At 43.9% G+C, this 18,637-nt stretch overlaps 1 protein-coding gene across 3 annotated transcripts in view; it reads right to left on the bottom strand.

The window, feature by feature from the left end:
• Positions 1-12,589, bottom strand: part of larp1 (La ribonucleoprotein 1, translational regulator) — a 43,995-nt gene extending 31,406 nt beyond the window's left edge. For 2 of the 3 annotated variants that reach the window (XM_070982868.1, XM_070982869.1), the window contains exon 1: positions 11,932-12,452. In XM_070982868.1, the coding sequence (XP_070838969.1) occupies positions 11,932-12,319 (388 nt within the window). In that variant the 5' untranslated portion in view covers positions 12,320-12,452. Of the gene's footprint in view, positions 1-11,931 lie in introns of all 3 variants that reach the window. The other variant, XM_070982870.1, reaches the window with a different exon arrangement.
• Between the last annotated feature and the right edge of the window lie 6,048 nt (positions 12,590-18,637).

Genomic DNA, 18,637 nt, shown 5'->3' with positions numbered 1-18,637 from the left:
TCATAAACAGTTTCCCCCAGCCCGCAAGAACGACGAGAGAAAGCCAAAACATCAAATCTGAGACAGGACACGATTCTCGTTTTCTCGGCACTAAATGAAACCGTTTCAATGCGGCTTCCAGAGAAAAACACACATAACCTGCCCGCACACCTACTGAAGTGTACCAATCACCAGCAAATCTGACCGCCCTGTTTGACCTGTAACTGTATCAGTGCAGTTCTGAATAAACAAAACAAAGAGCAGGAGGAAGCTGGATCAGTTGGACCTGAAACACGACCTGACGCACAAAGACACACATCAGCCACAAACAGCGCCAACGCACCCGGCGCCCGCTCAGTCCAGCAACTTTAATGTCAACCCAATCCGAACGATTTAAGGCGGTCAAACACTGAACATGTGTTTGTGTGCTTCACTTGATCATAATCAAATTATATGATTTTATTTCTGGTCTGCGCGATGTTTTGAAGTGATTCATATGTGACTGTCGGTTGTATTTGCTTCACCAAAGAAGCAATGATGATACTAAACTCATTAAAGCAGCATTTTCTAAACACATTTCAGGAAATCTACTTCTTTGTGTTCTCAAGTCTGAAGAGAAGATTTCATTAATTTCCTCTGTGTATTCAGTGGAGAGCAAAGTGCAGGATGTGTTTAGCTTAGCTTAGCCAAAAGACTGGAAGGAAGGGGAAACTGCTAGCCTACAACATTCAGGAAAAATACCCTGCAACAGCTCAAAAACTGTTTTTTTACAGTGTTTTTTTAATTAGCAAAAAGGCTAACTAGCAACATAAGAATCTGATTACATTTAATCTGATTAAACCATGATGTCACATTTTTATGTTTATACCCACTTTGTTTTTAGAGGCCACGTTTGATGAAGCTAGGCTAACAGTTTTCATTATGCTAACCAAAGCTGAACCCATTTTCATTCTCATTGCTAAACGCACAAGTATTTAGCTATTTTATGTTAAAACATCCATAAAGACAATCATTGTAAACTTAAATGATTAACTCCATGATTATGGCACTGCCTTAAAAACCGAAACAATGAGCTGACAGATGCTATAAAAGAGTCTGGAAACGCATCACTGTGGGTTCATCGCCAGCGACTTTCATGCTGTGGCTGTTGGTGTGCAGCGACTCCTCTTACTCCTCAGTCCATCATCACTCTCTCCTCGCTGTCAGTTCCTCCCTCTGCTCACAGCTCATCTCATTTCACTGTCTCCTGTGTTTATTCCCTACGTCTTTCTTCACAGCACTCACAGCCAGTTGTTGCAGCCTGCTGTGCACGCCCGACTGCCAGAGGCTACCATTAACATTAGCCACAGCCAACCCCCGCCACTCCACGTTAACCATTACCTCTCCCTGTCTCTGCGTTCAAGCCCTTCAGCTGCGAAGGCTCCGCGACGTGATCATTTTGCACTTTCAGAAAGCTTTACTGCTTCCTTCTAATTTAGATTAAGACAGGAGGACATCAGATGTCCTCTTTCTTTCCGTCTACTGTTATCTCCAATGTCACCGCCCTCAACAGACACAGTCCCAACTCTCTTTTTCCCCCCCACCAGAGTACACACCTCAGGTGCAGTCCAAAGACAAATTCCCACGGGTGCAGCGGCACACATCAGTGACAATACCTGCTCCGAAGCCCACAGGGTATCGCTGGCGAGTCCTATAAATAAACCTTGTGCCACGTCGCCTCTGCAGTGTTAGATAAACACAGCGGCAGTGTTGGGAAACAGGCCCAGTCCACAGCCAGATGCTGGGACTTTTTATTGGCTACGGTAGGGTTTTTTTTGCTGCTCCCACATGTATTGTACCATCATTCTGAGGTCATACTGTATTTGAAAGATTTACATATTTGGGGTGAGTGTTGCATTCTGGGATTTCCCACTCACTGTGGAAAGTTATGGGGGGGGAAGCAGCAGTAGTGTCTTCCTCACAGGACACAGAAGCAAGCGCTAACCCTTGTGCTAACACACATTTCAATTTCAAGACTCATTTATATTTCTCACCGAATGACTTAAAATGACAAGAATGCTCATTTGAGATGCACATGGAAACAGAAATTGGATGAGGTAAGTGTCTCACACCCAAAACTAACATTTAATCAGCACAAACTTAATCAGTTAATAGTTTTGTCAACAAGCCGCTGGCAGTCTGGTGGCTGTACCTGCCCACAGAGCAGTGACGACAGAGGAGGGAAGCCTGTCTGCAAGAACCAAATATGGAGGAAACGGCCGTCAGAGCGTACGCCGGCAGCCCGGCTGTCACACACACAAACACACGCGTCACAGACTCTCACATGGTCAGTGTGGTGACATCACCTCCTGCGGTGTCAACGCTCAGACAGCACAGGGCTGAGAGGCGTCTCCCTGCGCTTGCTGAGCCGCGGTGACCATCCACACAGAAACAAACGTTACGTCCAGGTCGTGTAACAAGAGAGCGGCCTGGACTCCACAAACCCAGCCCGACATCAGATCTCACCGGACATCAGCTGTTGGTTTTGCATCCAGATCCCTGGATGAATCCAAACAACTATTCTGGGATGCTTTTCTGCAGCTTGTTTCAAACACACCGCAGCTCCAGTGTGTTGCTGTGAGTTTTGACTAAACAGCTGCTTCCTGTTCTGTTGGGAGCGAAAACATCATGGCAGCACTGTCTGATGTCTGAAGGTTTTAACTACCACACAAAACTGACAGAAAAACAGTCAATTTCTCTGGATATGAATTTGTAAAATGTGTCTTAATGCCTCAGATTGCTGTTTTTGTGATATGGATGGGCAGCTGTTAGCATCTGGAGTCCCTCAAGCCGTGCTAGCACCAAGCAAAGGACAGCACAGGGAGGTAAACATGATTGTTTACCTGTGAAAAGTACATTTCCTTTAGCTTCTTCACAATAAAAGTCTTGCTCTGAGAGTAAAAGCCAACAGTGAAGAGTACAAACGGGAAAGCAGGAGTGAAACTGAACACCAAAGGAAAGATATCCAGTTACGAAGTGAGAGCTGAACACAATAACTCTCTAGTTGCAGCAACGTTGAGCAAGACAGTTTGTCTAAAATGTAGTTACATATACAGACAAAATACACAGGTTGGATTAAGTTGAGCCCTGAGGATCCTGGGATGATCACTGAGCTTTGCATCGTCTAACCAGTCGCAGGTGGTGCAATCGCTCCAGGAGGAGAGCCTGGATGAGAGCTAAGCTAGCCCAGCTCGGAGCTGAGGCTGCTCCACGACGCGGCCTCGTCCTGCCTGATGAATCTGGCAAGACGAGGGAAGGCGGATTCTGTGTTTACATCAATGTTACTTGGTGCTCAAACTCAGTCAAAGTTGATAGGAAATGTTTTCCAGACGTCAAATTTAGAATTTTTCATGTTTAGATGCCAACCACACTACCTGCCAGCAATCTGCAAATCGAGACTCGACAGTTTAACGACGGCTTAGTGATGAAAAAAACTTTCCTAATCGGAAGTCGACTGGAATCACGGATCTGGAGAATCCTCACACCCCTAATTTGCTGTTCACACCAAAACATCTCATCATGGCAGGAACGACTGGTTTGCAGTGAACGCATAAACTCAAGAGCACAAAAGGAATATTATTATGGGTTTTTTTTTGTTTTGCTGTGCTGTCCTGTCTGGCTTGCTTCACTACATGTGAGATGATTTTTTAGATTTCCTCGAATCTTAAGTTCACTTCATTCTCAGATATCCTCTTTAATAAGAACACATAGCTACCGCTATGTGGCCAACAAGCTGCAGCTGCTTTATTCCTGGTTAATGATGATGCCCACTAAGCAGGTTAGTGTGCAGGTCATTAAACCAACAAACACCATCAGTAGTTTAGCTCGGAGTAGTAGTAGTGGTAGTAGTACTAGTAGTAGCAGTACACACTAATCACATTAAATTTGTGACATGTGTTTCTTCCTCATGACCCATCCCGATCAGAAAGTGTTTTAAAAGTAAACCCACTGTCTTCATTACTGACTCAAGGCATTTGGCTGCAGGAGCTTTTTCACAAACCACTAACTGGGCACATCCCTGATGCAAACAGTCCACACCCTGAGCAACTGTGCACAGCTGAGCCTCCACAGCAGGGATGTACCGCTATCATCGAGTCCAGACACGAGATAAAGCAGCTCAGCTCGGGTGACTGGAAACTGACACTGCGCTTCAGTTTCAGAAAATTGACCCATATTGATGCTTAATTAATGTGTATTCTGATTTATCCTTAAATCGATGAATTGTTCTAAGTATTTGGAAGGTATTAATGCAGCTTGAGATGTGTGAAAACTTAAACTGTTCAAGAAGCAAAATCGCAGGCTCAGAGCAAACTGATGCCAAAATAAATGTCATGGAAAACAGACAAAAACACTACAGATCGGTTACATAGCTTACACAGTGCACAATAACATTACACACGAACCCTCTAAGTTTGGAAATCTACTCATCTAATTCTGCTCTGACAGCATCGCCTCGCTTGTTTACCACCTTGCTCCAGCTCTCCACTGAAGCTGTATGATGTTTACACTGAGTTAAATGTTCAATCAAATGGAAATGTTCGACATAATTTCAGACACATTTCCTCAAACTTCTGCCTGACAGATTTAGTATCTTTGGAAACATTTGGACCTTGACTACCATCTTAAAGGGCCAGTGTGTCGGATTCAGGGCGATCTATTGGCAGAAATGTAATATTGACAGTTATGTTTTCATTAAAGTCGTGCTTAAGAATGAGCTCTTTGTGTCTACTGTGTTTTTAGGAGCCTCCATAGGGGACAACCTGTTCTCATTCTCAACTCATCTCATACGGACGCTTGGTCAGGACCCCTTGGCGTCATTTTTTAAGGCACTGGGTTCATTTTAGCATCATTTTTCAACTGACTTCTATAGACAACCCATTCTCACTCCCAATGCGTCAAATGATGGAGCATAAAGAGTGAGAAAAGTCCACATGGAGGAGGTTGGGGTGATTGGATGGACTTTGATCCAGGTGTCCAAGTTCATGTCCAGTGAGAAACCAAATGGAAAAACCAAACACTGGCTCCGGCATGGGTTTTGGCATGGGTCATGGTTTTTAAAAGCCACCGTAGAGGAGGGTGAGGCGGGGGGTATCCAGATGGTTGCAATCTGCAACGTCACTGCAAGATACCACTAAATCCTACACACTGGACCTTTAAGATAAAGCTAAGACATAAAGACACTTAAGACGTGCCCAATCAGCTGAGCTCGCATGAACGCCATACACACCCATTCAGACACAGCAGTAGTAGTTCCTGTTTTACCCCTTCACGTGTCAGCACTCCTTTCAGGTTCATGACCTTCGCCAGGTCCTAACACCTCGTAAAACCTGGCTACAAACAGCCCCCTGGGTGTCTGATGACGGGAGGTGGGGGTCTGCCTCTTCATGGCCGCAACAATGAGGACAGGATTCTCAGAGCAGGGACAAATGTGGGAGACAAGTGAGGCGTCCATGCTAATTTTGAAACAGCGACTCCACCCCCCTCCCCTCTTCTGTAGTAGAGACCGCTGCAGGAATGCCAAGCAGCTCGGAAACATCACACACTTCAGAGTCTTTCATTTTCACAAGTTCATTTAGAGCCGCGAAGAGAGAAACGTGCACAGGGTGGAGGCTTTCATGTAAAAAAAAACAAAACAAGGAAATCATGGCAACACCTTACTTCAATCCCCCCATGTGCTCAGATATATGGTTGTTATGAGGTGTTAATTAATGTACTCTATTTCTCGACAAATTTAACTTCTATGAACATGTATTTTATATTATTAAAACTTCAGTATTTTAGTATAATGTCATTTGTTTATACACCAGCCACCCACAGAAAGAGCCACGACTGTTTCCAAATAATTTAAAAGTACAACAAAAGTGCTTATGTCTGCTTAAAACTACATTAAAGTGGGTTATAAACCATGTTTATATCCGGCTTTTAAATGCTTAATACATGGGGTAAATGCAAAGTGTTGCCACAATCACAGTTACAACGTAAAAAATTCACACCTCCTGTCCGACGCTGATACGGCTCTTCACAGACCAAACGCTTTGTAAACCAGCTAAAAGTCACAAACAGACAGAGCTTCATTTGCAAGTGTTGATCGAGGTTCCTGCACATGCTCACCCAAATATCCTCACAAAAATACTGTGCTATGCTTTAAAATGATACCAAAGGCAAAACGCTGAATGCGTAAGGCTACCTGATGACAAAATGTTCCAATACTGGCCACAGAAATCCATAATTTCTTAGCAAAGTTATCAAGGATGCCCTCAAGAATAAAGAGATCTGTGCTTCATGTGCCATGTCTTCTTCTGCACAGCTTACAGGAGCTCCATTACACGCTGCTGTGGCTTCAGTCCCACATAAAGGAAACACCACACGCACTCATTCATTCAGCAGGCATTACGGTAAAGCCATACAAACATCAACAAACTGGAAGCCTGTGTGCTCAGCATCCACACAGCAAGAAGCAGCTGCACTGTGCTGCCAGACTAGTTTGGTGCTAAAAAGAATGAATTCTGGGTATTTTCATTCACACTGTCGCTGCCACATACAGCATATTATTACTGCTACTTGAACATGACAGGGCCAGACAAACTGTCCTGTGGGGTTGGCTTTCAATTTGGTTATTTTAAAATGTAATTTGCTGTGATGTTTCTCTCTCTGACTCTGACAATAGTTCATGTGTGTCATGCGCTGTAAGTCGAGGCAGGAGGGAAAGCCAGCGCTCAGCAATTTATTAAATAAAGCAAAAATACAGTCTAGCTTTGACTTCGGGTTGAGGTTGGCGCCCATATTTGGCAGCATCTCCCACGTTAAGTTGGGTTGGATCTTACAGAGCCGGGGACAGACTGCTTTCGGGTCTCAGCTTTAGGTCCAAATGAAAACTGCCTGGTTAAAAAAAAGCTGATCCAGGATTTAATTTGGCCACAACTCATTTAAATCCATTTGACTAATTCTACTGTCTGCAGTTTGTTTTGGCATGTGTGAAGCCCTCAAAGCTCACTTCCTGGTTCATGTTTCATCCTCTCACCTGTACCTGTAGCAACACACCATCCATTACATTTTTTTGCAGCAAATTGGATTTTGCTACCAACAAAACTGCTGCGGGAATCAGCTGAAAACTGACCTTTGCATTGCTTTTCTCGGCAGTCAGGATATTACACCATCTGACTGAATGAATTAAATGTTTAAGCAAAAAAAAAAAAAAATCAGCATAAAGAGTCTGCTTATAAAAGACAGAGGTACTCTTGTTCTGTGGTGACCCATCAGAAGAAGGCAGGCAACACCAATGCTAGCATTTATCACTAATTCACCATGAACTCCCTCGAGGCCAAAATGCACTGGAGAATCGAGACATTTAAACCAATCAGAGGAACTGAGCCTCCTTGTTAGGGAAATCAACTCAACATTAAAAATTCTGAACCGTCAACCTTTAAAATACACTGAAAGGTTGTGCTGAACCCGATCAACTTTACTCCATCCCATGAACAAGACAGTCAGAAGACTGCGTTGCGTCAGTGTGATGAATCCGTTCATCTCTGCCCGACTCGCCTGACTGGCAATTTCTGTTTTTGTTGCAAAGATGCCAGTAAAGGCGACATACAGCAGTCGAACAAATCCCAACATTCAGGAAAATGTACAACAACAACATACTGTAGACGAGGTGGACACAAAACATCTTCACCTCTGCACAGACAGTGTCACATGACCCATCGCAAACAGAGCAGTGATTCAGCTAAATGGCAAAAATGTGGATGTCAGACCAGCTTCTACACTTGAGTCTGAGCTGCTCCAGTAATGGTGTGGTCAGACCGGATTTAACTGGATGAAATTAAGTCATGTGGTGTGGCCAAATGCAGGCAGGACAGGAAGTAGTGTGGGAAGGTTGTGAGCATACGCTGTGGTAGCTAGCGGGGCAAGCAGGGCTAACAACAGCAAACCTTAAATTATACAGCTTCTTATTAAACATTTTACTGTTACCTCCCTTGCACTCACTGCAGACAAACAGCATCCCTCCTGCTCTGCCGCTTGCATTATTTTGACATGCAGTTATGTACACAAGGATACAAACAATCAATACCTCCAGAACGAGAGGTCACACATGGAGGTCAACTCAACCAGTAGCCAACACGTCTCAGGAAGTCCCTCGTAGAAATCACTGAGGAGTGAAATCCAAAGAGAGCGCAACTTCAAGGCGCCCTGTGGAGCTTTTGACCAGAAACAGCACCATGGAGCAATGTTTTTACAAGTGGGTCCCACATTGGTTTGTATTGTGCACCGGCAGACAGGTGACTCCATGCCGATTCAGCCCGTTTCACTCTGCGCCATTGTTCAACAGTCGCTGCCGGTAATGCACCGACAAAGTCTGTGAAGAAGAAGACTGCGACCAAGCAAGCACGAATGTGTTCATTTTTGCTATGTGAGACACTTTGGGCTGTACGTTTGATGAGTTGAAATGAGTTGTTGCAGACCGGTCTCAGTGGTGGTTTTTGGTGACAGCATGAAGGATGCAGCCACACACCCTGAAAACGAGACAGTCACAGTCATGTCTACCACTAATATCACCACCAGCCACACATTAGCAAGTCTACCCTGAAGCTAAAACAATCATTTTAGCTGTATTGACAAGTGACGAGATCATGCTGCATCACATGACTTTTCAAGATCACTGGCTTTAAACTGCCCTTTTCACATTTTCACGAACAGAGCGATGTCAGGGGCTCAAGTAACTTCCAATAGGAGTGTCCTCTCTGACCTCTATACGGAGAGTTTGAGGCTCTGGAGGGAGATTCAGTATCAAAAGGTCAGGCTCAACAGGGTGAGGATTTGTTTCATCTCTCATGCCATCAAAGTGTTAAAGGCTTACGATGAGTCGGCTGATGATCAGTCTTTCATATAAGGATTGCTGGGTGATAATGGTGTTTTAACCATTTATGACCAATTTTATCACCGTAACACACACCGCCTTGGTTCGTCGTTGCACCGTTCCAACAATCACCAACTCTGGTTTGGTTGAAATTGAGTTTGATGTGAAAACATCAGGAGAGGAACGAGACAGAGGTCCGAGCATCAGAGACTAATTATTGAACATACATTAATGCTGTTTTTTTTTATATATACACATCATGTTTCAAGGCTGTGTGTTCATCCAGGTTTCTTGTGGCTGCACGAGGAATCTCTCATTGGGGAAAAATAAAGTTAAAGTTCAGCAATCCAGTTTTACAACATAAAGCCATCTCTGCAGTGGCAGAGCAGAAAGCTGGTCATGTGCCTGCCGTCGTATCCTTTAGGCTAAAAGATCTCCCAAACAATCAAACTGTAAACTGACAGTAAACCCAGTCGGAGGAGCATATCGGAGTAGTTTGTGAAAATGTGCTGCTAATTGGATTCTCTTTCTGCAAATTACAGTCACATACAGTAACGTACTCCCAGTGTGACCCTACAACAAGCTGCCTGGGTCGTGGAAACACATTTCCAGCCTTTCAGCTGGTGTTCTAATCCAGGACAGGAGCCCAGTATGTTGTTCAAGGACACACAGAGTACACATGACTGATTAGAGAGCGTTCGACCTGTTAGAAAGCCTCAACTTCTGAGCTTTTCGTTCGTGAAGATTCATCCGACTAAAACGAAACCTTGCAGAAATATTATAGGACAAGAACTTTGCAGAGGCTGTCGCCATCTTCAGAAATTAACTTTGGCACACTGCTACAACTTCGGCAATACCCGCAGGAAAAGATCAAGCAGATATCCTCATGATACAGTCACACGTGGTTACCCTATGTTTTATTATCATCCACATTAAATAATCTTAAAAGCAAGATTCAGTCTTTGATTAAACTGCTCATGAGTCATAAACACACACCATGAGACACCAGCTCTTAAGAAGACAAGGCTTTGACTACTGGGGTCACAAGGAGGAAAAAGGGGGTTTGAAGCCAGTGCTCCAAATGTGCAAATCGACAGTACGGCTATTGGCCTTTGAATGCAACATAAAATAGGGGGGCACCACTGCCTGGTTATCTCAACCTCTGGCTCCAAGCCAGGTTTACTTGCTGATGTGACAGCTTTTGGAGCACATCCATGCAGTCCACCCTGGCAGCTCCAGATTCAGGGTACAGGCTGTACTCTGAAGTCTACATCAGTTACACATGTATCACACAGCAAACAAACCAGCTGGCAAACAAACAGACAACACAAATCGCTGACAGGATGACCCGACTGTGCAACTCCAAAGCAGCCAGTGTCCAGGAAAGCGCACACATGGCTGTGAGGCAAGACACCACGTTGCCTTCACACAGAGCAGAGGGGGGGAGCTGCCTGCATGTGCATCACCACAAATCACTTCAGATTAATGTAGCTTTCACTTTGCCAATCCGTCCCTAATTGGAGAATATTCACATGTGTATTTATTTATGACAAAACATACTGAGTTGCGATTTTTGTATCTCGGACCAGTGTGAGATCATCAGCAGAAGCCATGATGACTCTCACCAGCGTTAGCTTCCATGCTAACGATAACTAGCTGGGTGGACAGGCAGACAGAAGCGGAGTTTGCACTGACAACAGATACAGTACACGACAAACGGATTATTAAGCACGAAACAGCCAGTCTGCCTCACACATGGCAACCTGAAATCACATATGACCTACGAGTTTGCGCCGACCCGACGCACCTAGCCAGCTAACTCGCTAGCTAGCAGCGCCCATGCCTTTCTCTAGATGAACACGTGGAGTGAACACGTGACGTCTCATAACAAACCTGCTCCTTTTTAGAGCTTTAACGAGCACGTTTCGTGCTGGGTCGTGTTTCACGGTCGAGAAACGATATCGGAAAATATCCGAAGCTCACGAGTTTTACACAGGGCGACTGGAAAAGGACAGTAGTGCCCAGGAGGCTAAGCTAACATCTGAGTGGGAAGGGCTCGACGACGCGCTAGGCCAAAGAAACCCGTGTGTGCTATTGTTAGCCTGCTAAGCTGCTACACAGCCGGCCAAGCTCGTGGCTTTTCTTCTGATTGATGCAATACGAGACATGGGCGGATGTCTCATTAATGTCTGGCGTGGCTGTACGACGAAACCTGCCCTACAACAAACGCGTAAACAGTAGTAACCACCGGTTTAAATATTTGGCAAGCACAGGGAGTGTGTGAGCTAACGACTGAGTGGCTGGGTGGCAGAGGATGAGGCGCACAGGGGAGGAAGAACACGGTCACGGTGCAGGCTAAACATAGGGACAGCTCAGCTACTCTGGCTACTGTCTCCTGCTGGGTTAAAGTTTACGCATGCACGGTGACACTGCCGAAATTAAGACGCTTTCCTCCCTGAAATGCCACAAAAATACACCCGCCGACATGAAAACTTGTGAAATCAATAGTTTGCCTAGCGAGGCGACACAGGCAACTTTAAAACCACCGCACAACACAACGTGTCCGTAAACGTGCAGCACAAGCGAGCAAAGGGCCAGAATCCATTAATTTCACCTGAAACTCTTCAAATCGTGATTACGAAGGAGAAACATGATGATTTCATTTTAAATAGATCGAAATATCCCTCAGCCTGTGATTATAGGGGCATATGGAGAGCTTAAAAAAAGTTAATTCAAAAGGGTTAGGGGACACATTTTCGAGAAGTTTTTAAAGGGTGTGAGCCATTGTGCAATCCGCCAACCATGGGTCTACTCTACCCCCCTGAACTCCAAGAATAGCCTTCCCTTGGAGGAGGGGTGAGGGACTTTACTCCAAATATAACCAGCCTGCAGGGGAGCAACAAGAGGGCGACCACAAACTGGGCTGGTTTTGGTTCAATAAATGATATCTGAGCCCCGTGACAGCTGCTTGGTCGCCCCGTGAGACCACACCTGGACGGACGGACACCAACACAAGACTGACAGCCAGTAAATCAACATGAAGGGAGGGTACGCACCGTGGTGTGCTTGTCCATTCACGCTGACCACGGTCACCGCATTCATTTTCCTAGTCCACGGGTTCACCTTGGGCGGGGGAGCTTCAGTAAACTCCTTTCTGTTGCAGCCTTTATCACCCTCCACGGTTTGCTTGTCGTCGCTGTCACAACCCCCTTTGCCCTCCTGCGTCGCCTGTTTGGAGGCTTGCTCCTCCGTATCGGGGGTCCCTCCCTGCCCGGGGCTGCTGCCGCTGCTGCTGCTCCCCTGGTCGGCGACACCCGTCTGCCGCTTGGCCCCGTCTCCCCGGCCGTCCTCCTGTTCCTCCGGCTCACCGCGGATCACCTTACCGTGCTCCTCCGCTTTGGCAAGCGGGTTGCCGGGCAGGAGAGTCTCCACCTGAGTGGCCATTTCCCACCACCGTCTTTCTTCCCCCCTCAGGATTACCAGTCCTCCCCCCGGCCCGAATTCGCCTTCAATTTCAAGGAAATGTGAAGTTGTTCCGCGGAGTCTGCCGCTCCTCTGTCGCTCCTAGACCAAAACGGCTTCAGTCTAAGACGCAGAGCAGTCGGCGTTGGATTAAAACATGTATAAAAATAAAGAAACGTGTCCGAGGGCCTCTCAGGATTACAACCTTAACTCCACCACTAGCAGCAATATGGATGATCCCCACCACGCGATAAAGGGGGGCGCGCACGTACGCCGTAGAGGGGGAGTAGCCACGTAAAGCCGGGATCGCGCTTATGGTTCGGGTTGAGATGCTGCGTTCAAGTGCTTCCCCGTCGTAAAAGCAACCTTGTCATTTCCAGTTTAGGATGTCATAAAGTGGCACTTTTTCGAGCGCACTGAAGTGCTTTAAGAAACTACACGCATGTGTCATCTATAGGACGTCATATATACTGCAGCAATAGATTTGGGCAAAAATTGCGACTGCCTTCGGAAGAAGTTTCAATTGAAATACAAAACCTCATCAAAATGTTAACTACAACCCCTATAAACATATACAAATAACATATAGAGAATAAATAAATGAATGTGTTCCTCGTGCACCTTTACTTCTCACTGTCCTTTAAATTACAAAAAAACCCACACTTTACCAGATCAACTGTATCATGCCCTTAATGTGTGATTTGATTAGATTACAGCTTTCTTAGTCCTCCATTGAGGAGGTAAGAATTTCTACAATCAGTCAGATATAAAAAGGTCTACACAACATGGCCATCAGCCTATCACTGTAACACATGACAGGGAAGACTGTTCATCACTCATGATATCAAACCTTAATACTTCGTTACACATTCATCATACTTAGTGTCTGTTTGTTCAACGTGTGTTACATTTAATTTTACACCAGTCAACAATTGTTGAGGTATTCAAATCCTTCATTAAAAGCTGTAAAACCACAATGGAAAAATACTCCATTATAAGTGAAAGTCTTGAATTCAAAATCTTAATTCGGTAAATGCACAGAAGAGTTTACAGCAAAACATATTTCAAGTATCAAAATTAAAGTTACTCAGAATTGTTTATCATATAAATAATACTGCTGGGTTATCATTATTGATGCACTGACAGCATTTTAATGTTGTAGGTATAGTTGACATGGACCTAGTTTTATCATGAATGTTTTTTACATTATTTTTAAAAACTGATGTGTAGTTTAATCTATAATAGTGCATCATATCCATAGATTGATCATATGTTTTATTTGAAATAAATCTGCAAGGTAGCTGGTTAAAGTATAAAGTATCATGAAATGGAAATACAAATGCGACAAGTACAAACCTATACCTATACCTATAAAATGTACTTCTGTGCAGTACTTGAGTACATGTCCTTTTTATCAGTCACCAGTAAGTGTGTGACTTGTTTAACTTAGTGTAGTTTTGAAGATAGAAGACAGCACCTTTTGGATTAAGTTAAATGTAATTTAATATCAACACTATTTATGTATTTGTGAGGGCCAATGCGTGTAATACATGAACCATAAATGTAATTTAGTATTCGTTTAAATTTTTCCGACAAATTTGAACGTAGCGCGAGGCCTTCGATGACGTCGGTCTCGCCCTCTGGAGGCGTCCGTAAACCACCTCATTAACTATCAACCCAAAACACAATGTTTCTCTGTAACTGCCAGTTTGTAAAACCTTGTGTTGATTTTTTACCCTTTTTGTCCCTCTCTCGGCTATGTTTGTGTCTCTGTGTTTTGTATAATCGGTCAATGAAGGAGGGAAAATGCACCCAAACAAACCTTCCTTCGGTGTGTTCACGGTACACACGTGTCCACACCGGAGCTGCACGTGTGTGCTCACGCTCTGACTCCTGTTTTTTAGGGAATGTCGTCGTTTTTTTCCCTCAAGATTTATCATTTCCCCATAACAAACTGGGAATGTTTGTGTACGTGTGTGTGAGTTGTTGAGTGACATCCAACGTATGGCTCAACGTTAAAGGGTCTTTTTTTAGTCTGTGTGGTTGATTATATAATGGCCATTCTGTCGGACTTAACGTGCGGCGTTTAATACTGTGTGTGTGTGTGTGTGTGTGTGTGTGTGTGTGTGTGTTAGAGAGAGAGAGAGAGAGAGAGAGAGAGAGTGAGTGTGTACAGGAAAGAGTGAAAGTGTATTTAAAGTTATGGTTCCTGATGAGTGAAAGAGCAATGAAGCGTTAATTGTGCCTGTACAGCAACTTTTAGTTTTTGTCATTGGTGCAAGAAATACTCAGAACCTTTGCTGAAGTAAAAGTAGAAATATCACCTGCAAAAATACACTTTTTACAAGTAAGCCTGGCACCCAAAATCTTACATAAGCATTAGCATCAAAATATACTTAAAGTTGTAGAGATTTAGCTAATAGGACCGCTAGCTGCAAGGCTAACTGAGCTAACAGCAGCTACAGGATGCTGGTGGATGAGCCAACAAGCACTGTGTTTGAAGCATTTGAAGCATACAGAGGCCTTTAAAGGACCTGATAGATAGATAGATAGATAGATAGATAGATAGATAGATAGATAGATAGATAGATAGATAGATAGATAGATAGATAGATAGATAGATAGATAGATAGAAAAGAAGACAAACAATAATATATGAAATGTATAAAACAGTGCAAACATGGGTATTGCAGTATCACAGGTCAAGATGCTACACAAGAAAACTCCACGTTCTCTGCACATTTAATTTACTCTGTTGTTTGAGATGCAAGGCCAAAGCATCATAATGATGGTGAGTATGTTAAGCTTTTCACATCGGCAGCGGCCCTAGAAAAAGCTGTTTTCTGTTAGTGTGAATGGAGCAGTATGTGCTGGCTCTGCTCCTGACCCACGCTTATCCTACACTGTTCAGCTAAGGTATGAGAGGATAACACCGGTTAATGTACATATTACTGTACAGCTAACTGAAAAGAAAACAGAAGAAAATGATGTTTTATATTATGATCAGATTCACGAAACAAAAAGAAAGAGCAGCGCAAAAGTCACACCTGATAAGTGCCTTTTAACTGAATAATACAATCAGAAACAGTGTAAAGACATTAAATATAATAAGTGAGAATAAAAAAGTAACAATAAATAACAAAATGATCGCACATTATTAAGGGCTGCCAGATCAAACTCCAGATAGTCCTCAACATTAACAACATTTAAAAACATGCAGCAACAGCCTGTGATCAGTATTCTGGTATTAAACAGTTAAACATCTTTTAAACCTGTGACTCTCCCGTGTCAAATATGAGGCCTGACACTTCAAAAAAAGACCACGTGTGACTTGAAGCACCCTGACCAACAGCTCAGGAGCTTCTCTGCAGTGTGTGAGGACTCCAGCTGCTGTACGCAGCCTGCAGGATTCCTCAAATGTTTATGACTAAAGCCTGAAATATGCCGTCAGTCAGTACCGATCATGGCACGTACATAGTTTCTCACTGCATGCTCTCAACGGTGCCATCATTGTGAAGGGTGTAGCATTGCTCGCTATTTCTCTGTGTTTGAATGACGGGCGTGTCAGCGGGTGAAGAGAAAACAGTTTCGTAAATCAAATGAGAAGCTTCAGGCCAGGAAAGAAAGAAGGAGTTAACATTAAACCTTCCTTAAATTCACATCCATCACATCCTCACACACACACACACACACACACACACACACACACACACACACACACACACACACACACACACACACACACCTTTCACACATACCTGTGCTACTACCAATTCATGAGTACAATAAGAAACAAGGCCAGCATGCATTAGCACTGGCGCTCTGCCTATACGACTGATTTTATTGTATATGACTACGACATCTTATTATTTAAGTGACTGGCAGAGAGGCCTCATCATCAGAGAAACTTGTCATTAAATGTTAATATTACAAATCTCCTTTGAAAATGAGGTTATGCAACCTGCAGCAACACCAACCCCCCCAAATCCCACAGGTAGAAACCACAATCCCCCACCTGAACGGGGTGTGGTGGGCAAGACTGAACCAGCTGCCGTCCTCTGGCTGTTCCTCCCATTTTAGTCACGTGACCTTCAGTCCTCCAGGTGAGAAAAGTTAACAGTCAAATGTGAGATTCCTGCCTGAATACACAGCAAGGAAAATGAAAGTATGGCTGTGGAAAGCAGTGGCGAATAAAAGCTGGTAGATTTCAGCCTTTATGAGAGGGAATATTAGCAGAAACAGGTGATTAAAACAACCAAAATACATCCACAACATTTATGACACCCTTGTTTAAAGGTGCATCTGCATAATATTCTGTTTTCTAATCACCCCATTTCATACAAAAGCTCAGGTTATAACAGCAGATATTCTTATATCCACTAAATCCACAAAAGCTTTTCAGCACTGAGCATCTGTTTCACCCCAGACTTCACTGGGTGTAGACAGAAAAGTGCTTTATGGCACCTGTAATCACAACCAGCAACAGCGAGACTGCTGGAGGTCAGCAAGAACAAGACTTTCAGGCAGAGTTGTTACTCTTTAAACAGGAGACGCAACCGAGCGACAGATGCACAACACCAACAATTATGTCCTGCACCTTAGCTTGTTGAACGAGCCATCAAACAAACACTCACCATGAAAAAAGTGCACTGCTAATGTCAGTTTGCAGGCTAGCTAGCTAATCACCGGCTCAGCTGACATTAAACAGCATGTAAACGTACCAGGAAATGTCACTTCTGTGCGGTTACATGCTGGTACTCTTCAGTACCACTAACAACACACTGTCTGCACATGACATGCAGGCTACAGCACAAGCTTGTTTGCTGTGTCCCTCATTTCGGACAAGCTAACACTGGTGCTCTGCCGGCTGCTGCCAATCACACACAGACACAAGAAGGAATGTTTCTTGATGTTTTCCCAAAACCTCTTTCTTCCCTGTAACACAAAACTACTATCAATGCGTTTGAAAGCATGTTGACGTTATTTTTGAGTAAAAAAAAAGGATGAAAAAAAAGGCATCAGTTGGACTGACGTCAGGATCATGAAAAAGAAAGAAAACACCATCGGGACCTGGAGCCCTCTGACCCCTTTGTGCCCTTGTGCCCAGTAGGCCAGTTCAGTAACCCATCCATGGATCGAGCTGTGTGTCATCACTGGAACAAGAAGAGCTCATGGGCAGATTATTGAACAAAGGGAGGTGGTGTTTACTGAGAAGAGAAGGAGACCAAGCACAGACCCCTGAGGTACCCCAGTGGAATGGAAATGACACTTGAGAACATCCTCTTGCAAATTCCCTTTGACTAATAGCCCTGTGAGGCAGGAACTCAAGCAGAGTAGAACCAAAATGTTAGTTTCATGCATCTGTTTTAACGCAGGTGATTGGAAATGATTCTAACAATTATGCAAAATGATCGCGGTCACCTCATTTAATTGCGATCAGGTCGTTATGCAATAATTATGACAGTCTAGTTAGGAGACCTGCACTCACACCCACACACACACACACACACACACACACACACACACACACACACACACACACACACACACACACACACACACACACACACACACACAAACACACTCTGGTTTCCTCATTAAGGGATAAGTCTGACTAATTCTGACTCACAAGCTGCTGCTAGAGCTGTTTCTGTGTTCAGCATAAAGCAGTGGAGGATGAAATATACATATGAACATACATGTTTTTTCACGTTGGCCTCCCCGCCTAGTTTTATTCATTTTCAGGCTTTTTATTTGATTTATTCTTCAGGCTTCTACATGTAACTGTACATTTATTGTAATTTGTGAAATGTATGTATAATATGTAATATGATGTAGTTATTTCCTGGAGTCTTGTCGTCACTGTGAGAAGAAAGAAAGAGTCAAGAAACCAAAATGTCGTTTTCACACCTCAGTTTTTGTATAGATCAAACCAGTAACATGTGTCTTAATTAGAGAGCTTTAGAGTTGCTGTCAGGCAGAGTTTTACCTTTGGACACAGCCAGGCTAGCTGTTTCTGCTCTTTATGCTAAATTTAGCTCACTGGCTGCTAATTGCAGCTCCATATATGACAGTCGTATCGACCATCTCATGTAACTCTCGACAAGAAAGCGAATAGGCTGAACTGTTCCTGTAAATTTATAGATCAATGGCAAAAACGTTCCCAATTAAAATTTGGAAAACACATCAAAATGGTGAACAAGGTTGCAACTTAAGACACACCAGGGAGAAACTACGTATGATTGATCACCTCATTAAACTTGACATCCTCTTTCGTGCCTCACTCCCGCTTTCAATACC

This window comes from Chaetodon trifascialis, chromosome 16, assembly GCF_039877785.1.
Source record: "Chaetodon trifascialis isolate fChaTrf1 chromosome 16, fChaTrf1.hap1, whole genome shotgun sequence".
NCBI classification, from domain to species: Eukaryota; Metazoa; Chordata; class Actinopteri; order Chaetodontiformes; family Chaetodontidae; genus Chaetodon; species Chaetodon trifascialis.
Note: the sequence above shows the minus strand (reverse complement) of the source record. Positions and strands in the feature narration are given on the sequence as shown.